Source organism: Coptis chinensis, chromosome 3 (genome assembly GCF_015680905.1).
Source record: "Coptis chinensis isolate HL-2020 chromosome 3, ASM1568090v1, whole genome shotgun sequence".
NCBI classification, from domain to species: Eukaryota; Viridiplantae; Streptophyta; class Magnoliopsida; order Ranunculales; family Ranunculaceae; genus Coptis; species Coptis chinensis.
This window is the reverse complement of record NC_141458.1, coordinates 116,910,117-116,931,483: the sequence shown is the minus strand read 5'-3', so window position 1 is coordinate 116,931,483 and position 21,367 is coordinate 116,910,117. Positions and strand designations below refer to the sequence as shown.

Genomic DNA, 21,367 nt, shown 5'->3' with positions numbered 1-21,367 from the left:
ATCAAGGTTTGATGCTTCCTTTTTATAGAGCTATGCATAGTGGTGCAAGAAATTTAAACGAGTAATTAATATAATTTTCATATTTCATAGCTATGCATAGTTGCTAATATTTTTTAGAATAATTTAATATAACGGCACCCGTTCGTAGAACACGTTCATGTGACAAATCTTTTCAAGTGGGAGTAGTGTATTCTTTGAGGATATGGAAACAATCAATCTGTTTTAGTGATTTGTACACATTAGTACGTAAGCTGAGCGGTGATGATTTACTGCTAAATCACAATAAATCTAATAAAACTATTATACAAGCTAGATCAAGTTTAAAATAATTCCATTTAAAAATTAAGGATTAATATCCTAAACCATAAAGTGAATAGGCTATCTCAATTTGATCCCTTAGTTTCCAAATACTTATGCACCATAATCACTGTCCATTAACGTATTTCGGTTTATTTTTAATAAATATATATTGTGATTCGAAAATTTGCCGCTAAATCACCATAAATCTAAAAAAACTATTATACAAGCTAGATCGAGTTTAAGATAATTCTATTTGAAAATTACGGATTAATATCCTAAACCACAAAGGGAAGAGGCTATCTCAATTTGATCCCTTAGTTTCCAAGTACTTATGCACTATTATCGTTGCTCATTAATGTATTTCGGTTTATTTTCAATAAAAATATATTCCGATTTGAAAATTTGCCACTAAATCACCATAAATCTAAAAAAACTATTATACAAGCTAGATCGAGTTTAAGATAATTATATTTGAAAATTATGGATTAATATCATAAACCACAAACTAAATATGCTATCTCAATTTGATCCCTTAGTTTCCAAGTATTTATGCACCACAATCGCTGCTCATTAACTTATTTCAATTTCTTTTCAATACAAATATATTCTGATTCAAAAATTTGTGTAAAACATTTTGTGGAAACCTTTTCAGCACACAAAATATTTAATATATCCCGGGCGTATGTCGGGGTCCAAAATCTAGTATATATCTATTTTTGAGGTATTCGATATAGATATATTCGGTATTTTAAAGTCGAATGCCTAAATATATATTCAACTTTTTTTAAGCTGATATATATTGGATTTTCCTATATATCAATATATGCTGGTAATATATCGATATGTGTGATATATATCGATCAACTTGGCTTTACTTTTTGATATATTGTTTGAACTTTTTTTTTTTTTAACCGATATTTATGACATATATCGTTATATATCAGCACTATTTCCGTTATATAACGATATATATTTATATAATAAAGCAGCTTGGTCTTTTTATGCTGTTATATCGAGCGGTCAGGGAGAAAATAGTTTTGGGACGATCCTACGGTGATGAATCAATTTCTTTTAAGAGTCCTACTTTTTGGGACGATCCTACGGTGATAAATCAATTTCTTTTAAGAGTCCTACTTGATATTAATTCTCATAGATATATACATTATGATATTATCCAAGGCTATATAAATCTTATCTAAGTTGATTCCAATTAGAACTAAATAGTCCAACTTTATATTAATCCTCATATATATATATATATATATATATATAATAAAAAGGCTTGGTGTGGGGTCTATAGGGCCCTATCCGGCGGCTACTATTGTATTTCACAAATTGTGACATGGCAGATCCAAAGTCTTATAGAGTATGTACAATTTACAATGTTAATTTGAAAGAGTACTGGATCATTGTTGATTTGGTCAACAATGAATACTTTGTAGATTGGACTTTTATCATTCGATTGGTTAGGGTTGGGTTTAATTTGTAACAGTGCCTTGGGCACGGGCTATATACTAGTATATATTAAATTATATCTGATATCTTCATTCAGATATATATCCACGCGATCCAAAACTATATAAATCTAATCTAAATTGATTCCAATTAGGAAACTACTACTCAAAGATACTGATTGATCCAACGCTATATAAATCTAATCCATACTAACTATTGCAACACGGAATGGTAGTATGTGACATGTGGTAGAGTTTGTACGATCCTACGGTAATAAAGGTAATAAATCAATTTCTTTTATACTTTATTCACAAATTCCCTTTAGCCAAAACAGAACTATACAAAGATCAGTATGAACTTATAGATGTGGACAGCATGAATTTTGGAACTAACGTGCTTACCATATTCTATTTTGAATATAAGTTATAATCCAATTCTTTGGTGACAATTGACATGCATCATGATCACAAGTGCTGCATTGACACTTTAGGATAAGATTTTCTTTATGACTAAAAGCTTATTGACAAGTGCTTTATGAAATTCAACTTTCTTGATTTTGGTATTGCCACCACTGCAATTATCTTGATTCTTGATCTTATATTAAACTATATTATAAGAAGATTGATATTTTAGTTTGTTATTAGAAATTTGAACTTGCTATCAGTATTTCCTGAAGCAACACTGAAATTGACTTTGATGGTATCGTTTACACATATGCCTTTATTCGTTTCTCTGTGTCGACTTTTACTCATTCTATGTTGTTTCTTCTCTGTTTTTGTTTTTTTTTTTGCCTTGCAGATGTTGTCTTATTGTTAAGGTAATATTCAATCTTAACTTTGGAGTTTAATATAATTTTTTAAACCTACAGTATACAACATACTGATCTACATTTTGTTGTACATCATGTGCAGGGACTTACTAAAAAGTTTAAGGAAAAGAATACTAGTTATACTGGATCAGCAACATTCACTTATGAGTCCTTCATGCTGACGGTCTTGCACTTCCTTATAGCTTAGAAGGTATAAAAAAGTGTCAGAAACTTTGTTAAGCAGTTAACTCCAGTTTGGTTGATAACTTCTACTATTCTTTGTGTTAGAAACTTAGAATTATGTTTTCAGTTAAGGGAGGCTATGCTTGAGTGAGCATCAATGAGAAATCAATTTGTGTGCCTAAATATACTTACTTACATCGACCTCACCATTATCACTTTTGTCCCAGCATAAAATCTTAATTTGTGTGCCTAAAGGCTAATGTGCGTCTTATTAGTCAGGGACGAATTTAGTTCATATTGCATTGTACATTTTATCATACTTTGTTGTCCCAGCATAATAATAATTGCATGAACCAAAAAGTTATGACCCGTCAGATTAGAAAGCCAATGTTGGAGATAATTGTATCGATCTAATACTAGAAAACTCGATTTCCCAAGAAGAAAGGAAGCAATCTTTTTAGACTGTACTATTGGGCAAAAGGGAAGCAATCTTTTTAGACTATATATGCTATTTTTGTTTCTTCTACAAGACAAACATTGTCATTATTCAATTCTTATACTTTCTTTCTTTGCCTCTTTTATGCTTTTAGACCCTTTTGCTATGCACACTAAAGTACAATACATGCATATAGCTTTGGTAGAAGTTCCAGTGGATCAGAACTCTTTATATTTTAATTATACAAAAGTCGATAACTCTAATTGGAGGTACTGGTGACATGGTTGCATTTTGCATAACTCCGAACCTCCCTTAATAGTTGTTCCTAATCATAGTTGTATACCACTTTCATTTATTTGCTGCAATTTCCTTATCAATGTTTGATTATCAGCCATGGATAAGGCACCACCTGCAAGTGCATTTGATGTTTCTTTTGTCAACGCACCACCTAACCAATGAACCTACTGCATCTGTTTAGGTATTTGAAGTTCCTTTTTCATAGTTTGGTTAAGTTTGATTCTTACATGATTTCAAACTTTTAAATTTTGTAACAAATAAAACTCTTTTGTTAATTTGACAACGTTCTCATGTAATTTTTTATGCCACTTTTCATGTACCTTGCATCATGCAGCAAATATAATTGGATTATATAAATTGAGTACATGAGTATAAACAATGGATGATTGACCATGTGCTTGCTACCCTTGCTAAGGTATGTAACATATATACGTTCATTATATGCGGTGGTTAAGTTGTTTACTGCCTTCTGATGGTTATGTTTTATCAAATATAAAATACAGGTTTTGGAAAAACAAGGAAATGAAGGCCATCAAATCCAATCACCTCTTGTGCAAAATGAGGTTGTAGTTACTTCTCCACAATCCACTCTTAATGTTAGTCCGACCAATGCTTTTACACCCTCTCAGCCTTCTCGGCGCAAGTTGGCCCAACGCAATAGAAGAGAAAGAGAGCTCATAAGTGGTAGAAGCAACAAGCGAACAAGAAGAAACTTAGAAGTAGGCCTTCAAAATATACCTGTGTCCATGTCTTCCCATATGTAAGTTTCATTTCTTTGTGTGTTTTCTATAGCATTGTTTTTAGTCAAAAATATTTCCATTCTTAACCCATTATGATTTTTTTTTCTACATGTTAGTGACACCCAAAACGAAATAGAAGTGGATGATCTTAGTGTTAGTCCGACCAATGCTTATACACTTTCTCATACTTCTCGACGCAAGTTGGCCCAACACAATAGAAGAGAAAAAGAGCGCACAAGTGGTAGAATGAACAAGCGAACTAGAAGGAACTTAGAAGCAGACCTTCATAATATTCCAGTATCAATGTCTTCATATATGTAAGTTGAATTTCATTGTGTTTTCTATAACATTGTTTTCAGTAAAAAAAAAATCCATTCCTAACTCATTAGGATTTTTTTTCCTACATGTTAGTGACACCTAAGCCGAAATGGATGTGGATGATTATTTTCAGCCTCTTACAGCTGGTGTCAATATGGCAGAACCTGCTAATATACACAACAATGTCCGCCATTATCTAGGAAAGATGGATGTGGAATGCTCCATTTGTAAAACTCTGCATTGGAAAGATGAAAGGCTAGCAAATACATCAGTCAAAAAACCTTTTTTCGGGATGTGTTGCAAACAAGAAAAAGTCAGTCTTCCTCTACTTAGTCCATTGCCTCCTGCGATTCAAGATCTATATGATGGTAGTGACGCCAAAGCCAGGTTATTTAGACAACATCTTCGTCAATATAACTTGGCTAATGCATTTACCAGTCGCGGTTGTCAACCGGATGACCGAATATTCAGCGGTAGCGGTCCTATTCCATTCATTGTTCATGGTGAATTACGCCATCAAATTGGATCGTTACTACTAGAACCTGAGAAAGATCCGACTTATGCTCAGTTTTATGTTTATGACCCAGCTAGTGCCCTTGATGTGTGTCATCGCCGAAATCCAGAATTGACGTGATGTTTTAGATGTCATTTAGAGTACACTGTCGGATTATAATATATTTGCTGAAAATTTTCATAAAGCATATGATATATTGAGTGCTCGCACAGCTGAGAAAAATGACGTGGCAGCTTATCTCCATTATAATACATCTACTGATCGACGGCGATACAATCTTCCTTCAGCAAATGAAATTGCAGTTGTTATACCTGGGGATGGAACTGAAATTAGAAGCACAAGAGATATCATTCTTCATTATAGATCAGGCAATGCACTGAAGCGGATTGATGAATATAATCCCGCTTATCTACCCCTACATTATCCTTTGTTTTTCCCTCGGGGTGAGCTTGGGTGGTCAACCGAAATGAAACTTTATGATGTCAATGACGACGATTCGAGGCGATTGACTCGGATGGTGTTCTATACATATCGTTTGTTCGAACGTCATACTGAATATTCAGCAATACTCCGTGGTGGAAAATTATTTCAGGAGTTTTTGTGTGATGCTTGGGCTTCTACTAAGCAAAATCGGCTATACTATCATTATACCCACCAAAATGATCTTCTTGCTGAAGTGTACATGAGTTTGATAGATTTAGTTGAGGGTACGGATCCTGATCAGGTTGGTCAACGGTTTATTTTTCCATCATCGTTCATTGGAAGTCCAAGGTACATGTATGAGATCTTTCAAGACTCGATTGCTATAACACGTTACAATAAGCATTCAGATATATTCCTTACGATGACGGCTAATCCTCACTGGCTAGAAGTGCAAGAAGCCCTTTTGGAGAACCAAAATGCGTTTGATCGACCTGATATTCTTGCTCGTGTTTCCGAATTGAAGAGAAGAGCTTTAATGAAATTTATCGAGAAGAAAAATGTGTTTGGCCATGACGTAGCTCATGTATACACTATTGAATTTCAGAAGCGTGGCCTCCCGCACATGCATGCACTCTTTTTCCTCAAGCACGAAGATAAAATTCGTACCACAGCCCAAATTGATCGAATTATATCTGCAGAATTTCCCAACCCAGATAAGGATCCCTTGCTCTTTTATACAATAAATAGTTGTATGATCCATGGACCGTGTGGTGTTAAAAATATGAACTCACCATGTATGGAAAATGGCAAGTGCACAAAGCATTTTCCACATGAGTTTACAGGCGTGATAACCATACAAAAAGACTGTTATCCACTTTATATGCGCCGCAACACGGGACATGTCTATATGGTGAAAGACAAAGAGGTTGACAATAGGAACGTTGTCCCATATAATCCACAGTTGGTGAGGATGTTTAATTGTCACATTAATATCGAAGTGTGTGCGGGATTGCAATGTGTTAAGTACATCAACAAGGGCAATGACAGAACAACAATGGTGTTAGACGGCGGAAATGAGATTAAATAGTACATTGATGCCAGATATATTGGACCACCAAAAGCAGCTTGGCGGCTATTTGGGTTTTCTTTACATGAAGAGTTTCCAACTGTTGTAAAGTTATCTCTTCACTTGCCAGGTATTTAACACTTGATTAAACAAATTTCATTAATATATACTATTAAGTTATACTGGAATGACATACTGTTAAGTTATAATTTGTTGCCAGATATGCATCATGTTGTGTTCAATCCTAAGGTACCGATGGAGAATATTCTTGAGAGGGCGAAATGACAAAAGTCGAGTCTCACTTCATTCTTTGACCATTGTGCTTCAAATCCATATGCTCGGGCCTATACTTACCAAGAATTCCCCGAGCACTTTGTTTGGCACAAACAGAAAAGGTATGGACTAAAAGAAGTAATGGTTATGCTATTGGCAGGATGTATTTTGCCAAGCCCAATGAGAGAGAGAGGTTTTACTTGCATCTACTATTGACCATCGTAAAGGGCCCAACATCATTTGAGGATCTACGCAAATTTGAAGGTATTCCTCGTCTAACATTCAAGGCTGCGTGTGTTGCACGTGGACTTCTTGAAGATGATGGAGAGTGGATACATTGTTTAGAAGAAGCGGCGATAATGAATACTGGATATCAGCTAAGGAGATTGTTCAGCATTATTATGTTGGAATGCAATCTAGCAACCACATCTGTTGTGGGATAGATTCTCAACAAGTATATGCGACGACCTGGCGCACACATTACGAACTATCTTCAACATTTCTAATCCATCAAAAGAACAGGTGACAGATATTATAATAATGCCTCCTTCATGTAGCTTATATTATATTATTAATACACAATTTTCTACATGTGACAGATTACGGGTTGCATCTATTGGACCAGTTCCTCGTGGAATATAAAAACAAAACTCTAGAAGACTTTCCCCCGATGCCCCGACCACTCAAAAAATGGAACAAAGGGATTGGAAATAGACTAATTTGGGAGCAACGCCAACTCCAGTTTGATTTACAAGATGGACAAATCAACCGTAACATTGATTGTCTTAACAATGAGCAACGTCATGCGTTTGATACCGTGGTTGATTCAGTCATGCAAAATGTAGGGGGAATTTTCTTCTTAAATGGAGCTGCAGGTACAAGAAAAACATTTGTGTATAATAAGATTGCAGCTAAATGTCGTCATCTAGGACATATTGTGATTGCAATTGCCTCATATGGTATTGCGTCGCTTTTATTAGATGGTGGTAGAACAGCTTATTCAACTTTTTCTATTCCTTTTGATGTGTTGGAGAACTTTATGTGCGGCTTCAAAAAGGATTCGCTCCAAGCAGGTCTGTTTAAAGAAACAAAAACGCTAATTTGGGATGAAGTCTCGATGCAAAGATAGGTTTTGTATTGAAGCGATCAACCATTCACTCCGAGATGTTTGTAACAATGAAAGACCATTTGGTGGAATCAACATTGTTCTAGGCACTTCCGAACAAATTCTACCGATTAATACCACAAGGTGAGCGTGAGGATATTGTAGGTGCATCAATCGAAAGGTCTTTGCTCGGAAATACGTCAATGTTTTATCTTTGGTGCAAAATATGATATTAGATAGTGACTTGCCAGAGAACGTGTTGTTCTCCAATTTCTTGATGGAGGTATTACTTAATTTCTTGAAAAAAATAATGCTTTTTGATGACCATTTTAAATTATACACAATCACTCATCTCATATGCTCTCATTTGAAATTTTCAGGTTAGAATGAAACCAGAAGAAAGTGTTCAATTGCCGCCAGAGATTCAAAATTGTAGCAATCTTCATGACTTGCTAAATAATGTATATCCCGATCTAAGTGAGCAGTATGAAGCTGACCCAAATTATTTGACCGAGCGGACTATCTTTTCAGCACGCAGCGATGACGTTAGCATTATAAATGCTATGGCACTAGATATGTTTCCTGGGGAAGAAATTGTTTGCTTAGGTGTTGACAAGTTAGGCGCTGCCAGTGTTATTGATAGTGGTAACGCAAATAGCTATCCGACAGAGTACTTGAACTCACTCGATCCTTTTGGGTTGCCTCCATTCAAGCTTACTCTCAAGAAGGGATGCCCAGTAATGTTGTTGAGAAATATAGCGCCAACAGATGGACTTTGTAACGGCACGCACCTGATGATTGTGTGCACAAAGCCACACGTGGTGCAAGTTCTAATCTTAACTGGAGAAAAAGCAGGGAATGTATGCTTTATCCCGAGAATATCATTAACGCCTTTGACCAATGAAATACCATTTCAAATGACTAGATGACAGTTTCCGATTCGATTGTCATTTGCAATGATGATAAACAAATCACAGGGCCAGTCTGTTAAGTACGTTGGTATTGATTTGCGAAACCAAGTGTTTAACCATGGCCAATTATATGTGGCGTTATCGAGATGCACTTTTTCAAAACAAATCAGTGGCATCCTCCTTCCTGATTCTTCAAACAACACAACTAATATCGTGTATCTTGAAGTCCTGCTTTAGTTTGAGAGAATGTGCATTTCATAACTTTTGAGCTTTGATGTTTATTTTTCAATTTATTTTTATACATATGGTTAGGAAATAAGGAACCCTTCATTGTATGTGAGGATTTGAATCTAGATCAGCTAACTGGTTGTTATGTCGTAGCATTTTGCTAGATAGAGGAATTTGTTTTTTGGTTTCTAGACAACAATATTTTTAGATAAAAAAAATACAATATTTGATAGGATAATGACTTCTTAAATTTTATGATAAATGAATGAATTTGATGCATATGTTTATATAACAAAGGTCATCATAATCTAAAACAATCTAAGTAGCATACACCCTCCATAAGCACTCAATATTAATTTTGTAAATAATAGTTATTAGATTTTTGTGTTTATTTTGCAGTTTTTAATTTAATTAATAAAAAAATGAATAACATTATGACTCAAGTGGCGTAGCCACGGGTTAATTTATAGTATGTTAATATTTTGACTATTTTACCAAGAAGATTGATATTTCCGATATATATTTGATATATCAATATAGACCGATATATATCGGTTTTTAGGGGTCAAATATATCGGTTGATATGGATTGATTGGGCCTTGGTAGCTCATACAACGAATATTTGAGAGAGAAAATATTGACAAGCAACATCGATGTCTTTTTTTTTTCATCTACCACAACTTAATCCTATAATTACTTGTATTGAAAGCCAAACATAGTATCATACTACCACTAGATCTTTGTCATTATCCAACACTAAAAGCATTCCCAATACAAGTCACTATGAGGGGAAATTGAGAGTTTTCACTTTTGTGAACCAGAAAACACTTACTCAATGCAAATGTGACAGTGAGGGTGACTTGTAACTAAGTCACAATAAGTGTAGTAATTAGAGCATTCCCAATGCAATCAATTTTTTTTCACCTCTACGTAGGACTATTTTTCTTTTTTGCTATTTTTGTGGTGAAAAATGGTGAAAAACAATAAAATATTGTCTAATGCAGAGGTGACTTTAAACCTCATATGGAATGTTCGATTCCATCTGAATGTAAAAATCGAAAAAACGCGCCGGACAGAATGAAACATCCCGTATGAAGTTAAAAAAAAATCGAAAAAACACGCAAGACAAAATGACATTCCGTTCGTAAAAAAAAACTGTAAATTAAAAAAAACACACACACACACACACGAGACAAAATAAAATATTTCGTCAGAAGCTCACAACTCAGTGAAAATCTCAATAGCACGTGCTGCCCTCGTTGTGACTTAGTTACAAGTCACCAACTTTGTCACCATTGCATTGGTCAAGGGTTTTTCGATATTCAAAAGTGAAAACTTTCAATTTCTCATCATAGTGACTTGTATTGGGAATGTTCTTACTATCGAGATTATCACTGAGTTGTGAGCTTCGGACGGAATCTTTTATTCCGTCTCGTGTGTTTTTTTTATATTTTTCAAACAGAATGTAACATTCAAAACATTCCGTCCCGCGTGTTTTTTTTACTGGACTGGATATTTAATTTCGTTTGACCATTTTTTCGATTTTTACATTCAAACGAAATCAAACATTTTGTCCGAAGTTTAAAATCACCTCTGCATTGGGCAACCCTTTTTATTGTTTTTTCACCACAAATATAGCAAAAAGGATAAATAGTCCTACGTGGAGGTGAAAAAAAGTAACCTGCATTGGGAATGCTCTAATAGATATTGGAATGTCTCGTGGTTAAATGTTCCATAGTTGCCCTCATGGCAACGTGGTATCCTCATTAAAAAAGCGGAAATTACACTAAGGCGAGTGCTAAAGAAGAAATTCGAATCTCGACTCTTATTTTAAACGCATCTCAGAGTTGAATTGGTATGACCGAATCGGCAGCAATCCATGGAGTTGAGTACGTGCTCTAAAATTGTTCAACATTTTTAATTTAGTTAGCGTACACATCGTATATTTAAGGTGTGTTTGTTAAATTTTAACTCATGGAAAGGAAAAGAAATAAAATTGGTGGTCCACTATTGAATGGAATGGAAATGAAATAATTTTAAATGGTATATGTTTTGTAAACTTAGAAAAGGAAAGTAAAAACTGGGGAAAAGAATAATCATGTTTGTTTGCAAAAGCTATGGAAATGAATAATTGTATTATTGGGTTATGGGTGTATTAGTAGTAAGTCTCTATTTATCTATTTCGCAATTTTCCGCTTGGTTTCCATTTCTATGATTTTGTTTATATGGAAAGCAATTTCTTTTAAGGGTACGTAAACAAACTTTAAAAATTGTTGGACCACTTTTATTTTCCTTTTATTTTCATAATGTTTCCATCATAACAAATACACCTTATTTAACGGAAAAAATAATAATAATAAAATAACAAACACACATTATTATAGTAAGACCAACGGTCTTATAAAAAAAAGTATTTAATTTGTTGATGGATTATTGAAAAAAAAAAAAAAATTGTTGAACCACAGTTCCACCGAGACTAGTTTGAGAAATGATTAAACTTAGAAATAGCCCACGTGATTGATGCACCCAAGGTCGTCGTACTGCGTTAGAGCCTTAGGGGGGAGGGATCCAAAATGATTTCAATTCGAATTCTAGATATCCGCGAGTGCAAAGGTACAACTAGCCAGTAGCCAACTACGCATCCAAAAAAAGACAATGAAACATCACATTATTCCTCTCAAGATTTCAGTGTATGGTGGGATTGAACATGAAGGGCACCAACTGAGAGAGAGACAGACACAGAGGTGTTTAGCAAATGGAGGTTTTACAGTGGGCCTCATAAAAAGGTAACAAGACACTAACACAGTAAGCCTACTGGATAATGGACTGGCTATTGTATTACAGGGGCCTAGAAAAGGTTACAAGATTGTTTTCATGTGATTCCAAATTGTGGTTTTTACTTATGTTTCAAAGGCAGAGAACACCAATCCCCGTGTTGGAGAAGATGGAGCAAATACTGAACACTGAAAAGATTTGTTGGAAATACCGAAATACTACGAAGTACGCTTATGTCTACAATCCAACTTTGCCAGACAGGAACCTGTTCCTTGATGTCCGTCGGAACTGTGTTTCCTAGAAAATTGTGATTTGATGCCCTTATGGGCTTATGACCTTTTTCTGGAGCAAATAAATCTAACATGACAGTCTCCAGGAGGATGGCCAACACACACTAAATGTGAATCAAGTTATGCAGCAAACACAAATTTGTATGAATTGTTGTAGAACATGACAGTCTCCAGGGAATGCCCAATTTACACCGAACACCTGAAATTTGTATGAATTGTCGTGCATCTCAATGAACACTAGACAAGGTGCATTGGCAATGTCGTGCCAGTAAAACAAGGCCAATATAAACTCTTAGCAAGTAAAGGCCATCCGATTTGAAAGCCCCAGCAGTGCAACCTGGGGAACAAACTTGATCTATAGTCTATACCCGTAAGGTACTCTTGATACAGATATGAGAAATATGAAAATGGAGGGTTTATTGATGGACATGAAGCTGATCAGATGTCAGGGAGGTGGGATAAGTTGTTCCCTTACTTTCTTGCCTGTAAAATCTAAAATGCTAAGGTTAAATTCATACAGAACGCATGCTGCAGTCATTCAGCTTGCTACAACAGGTACACTGATTAATCATTCCATAGCAATTCTAAAAGCCTTGGTTTATGCCATAAAGTCCAGAACGAATTTTCTCACATCTATCATGTTTAAGTAAGAACTTTATGCGAGTTCTCTGATTCAATTGAGTATCTACCAAAGTACCACACAGATTTTCAGAGCTCATCCTTTGGATGCTTCTGCTCCTTCAGTGGACTTGGATCCTCAGCTGTCTGACCACTGCGATTATCTTCCTCTACAGGAGAATCTTCTGGTTTTCTATGAATCTGATCACCGACCTTTAACTCAGATGTTTCTGGTTGGCTCAACACGAATTCTATTAACTGCACAAACAGGAGCGATGAAATGGTTTAATTCACATGACATTATTTACACAGGAGAAAGCGTTAAGGGACCTATACACATCAGACTAAGAGTCATTATGAAGGAAAGTATACTATGGCTTTCAAGTCATCAAACAGATCTTTTACACTCATCTTTAGCACATTGGTGATCTAGCTTCTTCACTATCAAAGTTTAGGTAACTTAAACTACTGAATATCAGAGATATAAACTGAAGCATACCTCAGTTATGTCCTTCCCCTTTTCCATGGTGAACATGATAGTGCTCAAATCAACTGCCAGGAACTTCACCTCGATTGACCCCGTCTTGAGGACTTTTGTCCATTTCATAGCAATCTCGGCCACCTTATCCTGGAAACCACATATTACAAATCTAATGACTACAATCAGTTCCTACTTCCTAGTACATCAAGGGCCATGTGTTTTCTACTTACGGTTATTATTATTCAGCACAGCACAGTGACAGCTATCTATCTCGGGTAAGAATTGACCTTCATTCGATAAACCAAAGATGATATACATATTAAATTAACAAGGGGTTTACATTATTATTCTATAGTTACTAATTTATCCAAAAAGAGATGCCTTTTATTTGTAAATTCTATCACAAAGTCAACGAATCTAGATTAAAACAAAACCTACACATCTAAATCAGAAACTAATTCAAGAAAACAAGAAATGATTACCCGGGGTCGCTTAACGTCACCGATTAGAAGCTTAACAAAGCCAAAAGAAGGCCCAGAATGTCGTTTCATCAACTCAGCTTGAAATGCCAATGGATCCATTCCAGAAGGATCTAAAGACGGAGGATCATATTTTTCGTTTTTAAATTCTTTGCCCCATTTTTTCCAATCTTCATCTTCTTCATCGTCTACAACATCATCGAGTTCGTCTGGAATGTGAACTTTTTTCTTGCCACCTTGTGCAAATCTAACGAACACACCATTTTCATATACAATAAAAATGAGAAGAATGAGGAGTGGGATTAAAGAAGTGGAAGTGCTTCTTTGCATTCTCGTTTTCTTTATTTTTATTTTTACTGTTTGAGATGTTTGAATTAGGTGGAGATTGGAGGTATATATAGGTTCTGGGAATGGGGTGGAAAGTGTGCAAGTGTTTTTTTTATTTTATTTCTTGCTGACGACAGCTCACTTACTAAAAACTGGTATCATGATCGATCTTTCTTCTTCTTTTCTATCTAACAAAATAGAACCCAATCCAATGTTAGTTAATCATTCACACCAAAATCTGATTTGTCAAAACGAACAATTGTCTTCTGACATTTTTTCCTAAAATAAGTATGATAGATATGTTTCGATTTCCATAACATCTGGTTTGTCGACATCGATGTTTGGTCTTTTCTAGACACCGATGTGCAAAGTGCGACCCTCGGTATTTTCTAACATCGCTACCACATAAACTAGGGCATCTGCATGCCTGTGTTCATTTCTATTGAGGTGCTAAAGCCTTATTTTTCCGAAGTCTTTCAACTTAGTTTTTATAAAACTCAAGTAATTCACTATGTTATCACCGAATATTCTCCCTTTAATGACTGACCACGAGCATCGAGTCACTGAAAATTGATAATTCTTCCACCTTAAGCGATTTGCCCATCTCCAGTCCGGCGATTAAAGCTTCGTACTCAGCCTCATTGTTTGATGCATTGAAGCCTAATGTTATTGCTGTTTCGAGCCTTTGATTTTCGGGTGTAACCAATACAACCCCGATATCACATCCCTTACTCCAGATAATCCATCTACAAATAATTTCTAACCATTTGTTCCAGCCCAAGGATCATCTTAATCAATAATATCCTCAGGCTCTTGCAGCGTTTAGAACTCCTCCTCTTCCATGCCCCAACTAGCATCCTTACATGGAAAATCAATTAAGAAATCGGCCAGTACCTGACTTTTCTCCGATACTCGGTTTTGGTATTCGACATAAAATTCGTTTATTAGTACTGACCATTTCGACATTCTTCTAGATTTGACAGTTTTTGCCAGAGTCTGCTTTAATGGGAAATTCGTCATCACAATCACAGAGTGTGATTGGAAATACGACTTCAGCCTCTGAGATGAGAATAAAAGTGTCAAAGCGTATTTCTCCAGTGTTGAATACCATGTTTCTGCCTCAAGCATTGTTTTACTTTGAAAATATACGAGTCTTTCAACACAATTTTCAACTTTTACCAACACTGAACTTATATCAAATTCTGATACAGCCAAATAGAGAAGCAAACTTTCTCCCTCATCTGGCTTAGTAAGCATCGGCATTTCTTGTAGATATTTCTTTAATTTAGAAAATGCTTATTCACATTCTTCATTCCAACAAAATTTAATATTCTTTTTAAGCAACTTAAAAAGTGGCTTACATCGATATGAAGTTCTAATGTTGAGCGCAACTATTGTTCCAATCAGTCTTTGTATATGTTTTCTAGTCGTTGGTGATAGTATTTGCTGAAGTGCTCGTATCTGATCAGGATTTGCATCGATGCCTCATTTTATAACAATATATCCCAAAAATTTGACAGAGCTGACCCCGAAAAAAGGTACATTTGTCTGGGTTAAGCTTCATATTAAACTCTCGCAATATTCGGAACACAGTGTCGAGGTCCTTCACATGATCTTCAGCTTTCATAGACTTTATGACCATATCGTCGATATAGACCTCGGCAATTCGCTTGATGAGTTTTTTAAACATCTTTTCTACTAACCTTTGATAAATGGCTCTAGTATTTTTTAATCCAAATGACATTCTAATGAAATAGTATATACGTCCATTCTAATGAAAAAATGTCGCTTTTTTTAAGTTTGTTTCGCACCTCCAGATATTCTCTTAAACAAATTGCAGTAGAGAGTGCACAACCTCTAGAATACAACAACCAATCAACTATTCTCCATTGAACCTTGCATATCAATTGAGGAAGAACACTACACACTCCCAAGTGAAAATTGTTAAAACAATGAACTGTGTTGAAGAGAAAAATGCATTGCCAATTCGTTTAGCTGAGATAAAGAAGATAGAAATTGGTTTTTCTTTTGTAATAGTTGATCCTTTAGGCTAATGACCCGTGGATATTGGACTCAACGTTGCTGGATAAGAAAGACCAAATAAAAAAACAACCAATAGGAAATGATGCCCAATCCATAAGGAACCAGGCCCATATGATCAACTCACATATTAAAATACATCAACACATAAAAAAAAAAAAACATCAACACATACAATTCATGTACTTCTAACTTTCAAAATCAAAACCACGCAGGACACAAATACAACTAATGGCTGAAAGAAGTACTAGAGGACAAGTCACACACAAACAAACATATTTAGTCTAGTAAAAATCCTAAACTTCCATAAGAAACGCCTTATCCTTCTCCAATCGCTCCATAGCCTCAGCCTCCAAAGTTATCTCCACATCAATACCTTTCCCTCCGCCTAAGCCTTGGTACAAATAAACCATGCCATCAAACTTGTTATTTGAGCCACTCCTAACAGCTTCTGGCTTCCCAAATCCAAAATCGACATCATAAACACGAAACCTGGGCGAACTCCCAATAGCTACAGGATTAATTCCTGCATCGCTATATCGAAACAATTTTGGTGCACTCTCCCAGTCTTCGCTGCGCTTATTTATAGCCTTCGCGTCATGGGACTCGATCACATTTTGCAACATGGTCGCGCCGAACTCAGGTGGATTGGCCAACAATAAACCAGCTGCAGTCACAGTGAATACAGCCTGAATTAAGTTACCAAAATAACTATTTGGCATTGGCGGATCAACCCTTTTTCGGCAATCCATGAACACAGCAAAAACGGTGTAGTCCTCATTTTTAAGTTGGCGTGCACGTGACACACAACGCCACAGGTGGACTCCCAATGATTGGAAAGTGGTGAATGTTTTGGTGGTTATGTTTGAGTTGACTTCTGACTTGATTTTGCTAACTGCAGTTTCTGAAAATCGGAAGATCTTCTCTCTAAGACGTGGGGCCGGCTTGGCTTCACCGTTGGATTCGATGGACTTCTCGTGGGCTTCAGCTGATTCTGGTAGATCCAGTTTCACGCGAGTGTTTCTTGCTTTGGCACGGTCGTGAAATGGTGGGACCGATATGGTCGTTGACCCACGGCAGATTTCAGCCCATGAACTCATGAAGTGCCACGTGGAATTTCCATCAAGGATAGCGTGGTTGAATGCACACCCAATTGCAAGTCCATCTTTCAGTTTGGTGATCTATATATAAAGTTCCACAGGTTAGCACTTAGCACTGTTAGCAGTCAGCACAATAGTGATTTGCCAATAAACACACAGAAAAGTAACATCAATATGACCCAGTACAGTATCGTCCAAAAAAAGTACAGTTTGAGTCTTTGAGATCTGATTTAAACTGATAGTTAATGTATTCGGTGATGGGTGGGAGGTCACGACATGCAATCGTGGTTTAAAAGACTTGTGTAAAGTGTTAGGCCCTGCCTTTTTCTCACAATAAATTGGGAAACAAGCATTATGACTTTATGTTACAGATATGGATCAAGAAAGTTGGATTTCCCTTAAATTTCTCATGGATTCCAGACTTCCAGTAACTATCTTTTGTTAACAATTTGCTCAGAGCATTATACTGTTTTGTTACCTGCCATGCATTTTACTGACTTGGATTGCTTTCTGGTTCTGGTTTGCATCTGCTTTAGTGAACTCCATAAATGGGGCGCAAACATATTGAGTAAGCACATATACTCTTTGCTATATTGATTATCAAAAAAAAAACACACACACACACACACTCTTTGCTATATTTAGATTGTATCCAAATCAAAACATTTGACTTGATTGTATATCCGATTTGATGAAGGGGTATTGGTTATGGAAAAAAAAAATCCTTGTATTTAAATTTTAACTAACTTTGATTCCGACAAAACACAGTTGGCAAGTTGAAACCTCTCTACCGAAAATGTCTTCACTAAAACTTAAGATTTGGGAAGGGGTACAAGAGTGAGCCACTTCTCTAAATTGAGTTCAGTGACCATCTAATCAGACATACATCGTAAAAGGGTGGTCTTTATCAACGAAGCCACGCAGGTTAACACAAGTAATAATACTAAGTATCCTAGCTCGCACAGTTAGTAACACTACACAAACTCAGTGGTACATATACCAACTTGTAGTGGTGGTTGTTGAATATATCCCACAGTATCAACCAATGTTGACACTTACGTGTAGATTTTAATGCACACACCAGCTATACTGCATTCAAAGTTTCAAACGTCGATTCTCTATTTGCAAATTCTACAAATAAACAGGAACATACTGTGAATTTTCTAACTCTCACAAATTAATGAGACTAAGCACAAACCACGTTTTACTATGTGATTATGCTATTATGAATTACTTCAGGAGATCTCTTACTTTAGTTATAAATTATAGGAACTGACCTGCACGGCCAACAATGGCCGATGAAGTCCCTCTAAGTTCATGACATTGGTGCAGGGAATGATCTGTTGCAATATGCTTGAAGCATCCTCCTTTGCCAGTTCAGCTATATCGACATCGTCGGCAACCGCCTCTGCGACCTCCACCCCCGCATTCTCATCCTCATATTCCACCATCAATACTCCCTCCTCATCTTTCCCTAATTTTCCTGCCAAGGGATAAAATTCTTCCAAAACAACCCCTAATCCTTCCTTCAATTTCGCCACCGCATCTTCAAAATCAGCACCCTTGTAAAGTAACAACTTTTGGTTATAGTAAAAGGTCACATAGGGAAGATCAAATGTGACCAAATGACATTCTTTCTTTCCTAGTTGCTTATTGGGTACCACATTAGTCTTGTTAATGACTTTCACCTTAGCAACTCCCTCTTCTTTGCCAAGTTCAGCAGGTGCCATTCTTGATGATTCAAACACAGAGCAGCACTAAAAATCTTAGTTGAGAAGCAAAAACTGAATTGAGAACGCAAGATGGTGATGGAGAATTAATAGTCGTGTACATGAGAAGTAGTTGGGTTTCTTTAATGCAATTCATGTCACAGTTGGGTCCCAATAAATGTCAACATTTATGGTTGTCTGATCTTTGTTAGGAGTTCTCTAAAATAGATATGTCTCAAAGCCGGAGAAGTAATCTGAAATTTATCAATTGAATAAACATTCACCAATGACCACGTACTAGATTTTTCATTAATGGAAGAACTGAACGTGTCATGAGAACATTTGCCTTATTTTGCTGGTTAGAAGCGCACTTAATTAATTGATAACATTTTTTCAGGAGAAAGCAAATGCAGTTCCTTTCACAGTTTCACACACTGTTTTCTCACCCGAGCTTGGGCGCTTGACTCATATTTGTGCACTTTTTAGTTTATCACTGGACTAAGTAAAGTTGAAATTTGAAAATTAGAAACTGTGAAATTAGATTCTTATGCCCATTAATGAAGTTTTTCAAATTTGCACCGGAATAAAAACATTCTCATTCCTCATGCATCATAAGATCTTATTATCAAATCATCAAAATATGAAGAAACCTTGGCAATTGATTATAATTCTATGACAACACACATTTTAGTCCTGACACCAAGCTAAAAGTATTGTCAAATTAGATGGCACAAAAGTGTTGTTTGGATTAATTAAGACTGAGACGATGACCTTAGTTTTAATGGCTAGTAACAAACTCACCTCCCTGTAACTGTTTTCTAGATTTTAATAATATCCCTACTTGTGTACAAAAAACACACTGAGACGATGACCCATACAACTGTTAGCTCGTTCATTACTGCTATAGTATAATATAACTGTTCAATGGATGTCAATTTCTCAGATTCAATCTTCTTCCTAATTGCTGACAAATGAATAATGGTTCTGGGTATGGGTTGTTTGTTATGTGTTAGTATCATACTATCATCAGTCAGGAGTCAGGACCGTAATTTCGTGAACTGTTGTGTCAATTTGATGCGTCTTTACTCCTTAGTCTTTCGTGAGGCGGGATGTATTATGCCTTGCCTGCTAGTGGACTAATTGAAACCTTAACGAAAACAAAATGATAGACTAATTGAATGGATTAATACCATCATAACCTGTCCTCTACTGAATCTCGGGCGTGGGCACTACTTTAATAGTTCAATGGTTCTTCTACATACAGTCATATTATCATTTACAACGTGCTTTGGGGTTCTATATATGTTTCATTATCCTTTTAATGGTGGATCATATTTGCATGGTAGATCTTATTTGCTGTTACAAGTGTTCTTCTATTTATACCAAATTTGGTGATGTCTTTATTTTTTTTCTTCAATAATTGGTGACGTCTTTATTTTCTCCTCTAGGCTCTAGCTATCAATTATCATGTGAGATGAGATCAAAATATTGGTCGAACTTCAAATTCCTAAATTATCTTTTATATACTAGTATTAAATATATCATCAAAAAAGCTTCATCATCACCTAACTTTAACAGCAAAATTATACTTTATGGTTGGTTACTTATGCACATCATAAGGTTTTGTACCAGCTTATTTGGCATGCATAAATGAAATGGGTCCTATCTAGCCGCATATAATGATTAATGAAGTAAAACCATTTTTAACTTTCATTTGTTCATTTTACTACAAACAGGCTTATTATTAGACCTTTTAGACCTTTAATAGTTATGATCTTAGAAATACATATTTATTTTAAGTTAAAATAAATACGCAAGTAAAACTTCACATAGAAAATAAAATCAATTCTAATTTTTTGTGGATATGACCTACTAATCATAAAGATCATTTCCACAAAATTTTATATTATTTGGAAACTTCTAACATAAGCAAAAGATGATTGTAAAACATCGATATTTCTAGACCGTTGGATTTTTTTTAAAGACGACAACAATTTTTAGCTAGGTTAGAGATTTCCAAATAAATTTAAATTTTGTGGAGATGATCTTTATAGTGTTAAGATAATATCTACAAAAAATTAGAATTGAATTCATTTTCTAGAAAATATTTTACTTACGCACTTATTTTAATTTAAATTAAGTATGTACTTATAAGATCGTGTATATATTGGTAAAGAGACACTTTTTATAACGGTTCTTCTTTAACACTACTAGACAATTCAATTGTAAAACACCTCATTTGGCTAAACATAAGTACTATGGCCTATGGAGGATAGGGCACTCTAGAGTTTTAATGAAATTAAATTTTATCTCAAAAACTAAAAGGGTTAGCTAGCATTACCTCCCAGACGGGGAAATTAGAGTCGTGCACAAAAAAAAAAAAAAAAAAAAATCAACTTGGGTTGATGGGTTTATTGATAAAGTGGGTGGAAATTCTTTGGCTAGTGGGTTAAAGAGTATTACCCTCTCTTTTTTTTGCCAACCAAAAAAA

General features: G+C 35.5%; 5 protein-coding genes across 5 annotated transcripts; 2 read left to right on the top strand and 3 right to left on the bottom strand.

Moving 5' to 3' along the window:
* The first annotated feature begins 4,646 nt into the window (after window positions 1-4,646).
* On the top strand, window positions 4,647-6,561 carry LOC147513439 (uncharacterized). The gene is made up of 2 exons (XM_086598919.1): window positions 4,647-5,138; window positions 5,191-6,561. The coding sequence occupies exons 1-2, from the start codon at window positions 4,647-4,649 to the stop codon at window positions 6,559-6,561; spliced, it is 1,863 nt and encodes a 620-aa protein (XP_086455045.1).
* Window positions 6,562-7,483: 922 nt separating this feature from the next.
* On the top strand, window positions 7,484-12,024 carry LOC147513438 (uncharacterized). The gene is made up of 4 exons (XM_086598918.1): window positions 7,484-7,886; window positions 8,155-8,201; window positions 8,299-8,778; window positions 11,971-12,024. Exons 1-4 carry the CDS (start codon window positions 7,484-7,486, stop codon window positions 12,022-12,024), a joined length of 984 nt encoding a protein of 327 aa, XP_086455044.1.
* A 498-nt stretch (window positions 12,025-12,522) lies between these two features.
* Window positions 12,523-14,215, bottom strand: LOC147513437 (uncharacterized). Its single transcript, XM_086599541.1, has 3 exons — window positions 13,704-14,215; window positions 13,240-13,368; window positions 12,523-12,998 (listed from the first exon to the last, which is right to left on the bottom strand). The coding sequence occupies exons 1-3, from the start codon at window positions 14,028-14,030 to the stop codon at window positions 12,831-12,833; spliced, it is 624 nt and encodes a 207-aa protein (XP_086455667.1). The 5' UTR covers window positions 14,031-14,215; the 3' UTR covers window positions 12,523-12,830.
* A 634-nt stretch (window positions 14,216-14,849) lies between these two features.
* LOC147513436 (uncharacterized) lies at window positions 14,850-15,290 on the bottom strand. The gene has a single exon (XM_086598917.1). The coding sequence runs from the start codon at window positions 15,288-15,290 to the stop codon at window positions 14,850-14,852; it is 441 nt and encodes a 146-aa protein (XP_086455043.1).
* An 854-nt stretch (window positions 15,291-16,144) lies between these two features.
* On the bottom strand, window positions 16,145-19,029 carry LOC147513435 (BAHD acyltransferase DCR-like). Its single transcript, XM_086596482.1, has 2 exons — window positions 18,445-19,029; window positions 16,145-17,248 (listed from the first exon to the last, which is right to left on the bottom strand). The coding sequence occupies exons 1-2, from the start codon at window positions 18,895-18,897 to the stop codon at window positions 16,364-16,366; spliced, it is 1,338 nt and encodes a 445-aa protein (XP_086452608.1). The 5' UTR covers window positions 18,898-19,029; the 3' UTR covers window positions 16,145-16,363.
* Window positions 19,030-21,367: the final 2,338 nt, after the last annotated feature.

Coding starts and splice junctions, on each gene's coding strand:
- LOC147513439 (XM_086598919.1), top strand. CDS start 4,647: ATGGATGTGGATGATTATTTTCAGCCTCTTACAGCTGGTGTCAATATG. Junction 5,139..5,190: donor ACCCAGCTAGTGCCCTTGAT/GTGTGTCATCGC, acceptor GATGTCATTTAG/AGTACACTGTCGGATTATAA.
- LOC147513438 (XM_086598918.1), top strand. CDS start 7,484: ATGCCCCGACCACTCAAAAAATGGAACAAAGGGATTGGAAATAGACTA. Junction 8,202..8,298: donor TCTCCAATTTCTTGATGGAG/GTATTACTTAAT, acceptor TGAAATTTTCAG/GTTAGAATGAAACCAGAAGA. Junction 8,779..11,970: donor CTGGAGAAAAAGCAGGGAAT/GTATGCTTTATC, acceptor TATGTTTCAAAG/GCAGAGAACACCAATCCCCG.
- LOC147513437 (XM_086599541.1), bottom strand. CDS start 14,030: ATGCAAAGAAGCACTTCCACTTCTTTAATCCCACTCCTCATTCTTCTC. Junction 13,369..13,703: donor GTGACGTTAAGCGACCCCGG/GTAATCATTTCT, acceptor TGTGGTTTCCAG/GATAAGGTGGCCGAGATTGC. Junction 12,999..13,239: donor AGGGGAAGGACATAACTGAG/GTATGCTTCAGT, acceptor CTGTTTGTGCAG/TTAATAGAATTCGTGTTGAG.
- LOC147513436 (XM_086598917.1), bottom strand. CDS start 15,290: ATGCCGATGCTTACTAAGCCAGATGAGGGAGAAAGTTTGCTTCTCTAT.
- LOC147513435 (XM_086596482.1), bottom strand. CDS start 18,897: ATGGCACCTGCTGAACTTGGCAAAGAAGAGGGAGTTGCTAAGGTGAAA. Junction 17,249..18,444: donor GGCCATTGTTGGCCGTGCAG/GTCAGTTCCTAT, acceptor CTTTATATATAG/ATCACCAAACTGAAAGATGG.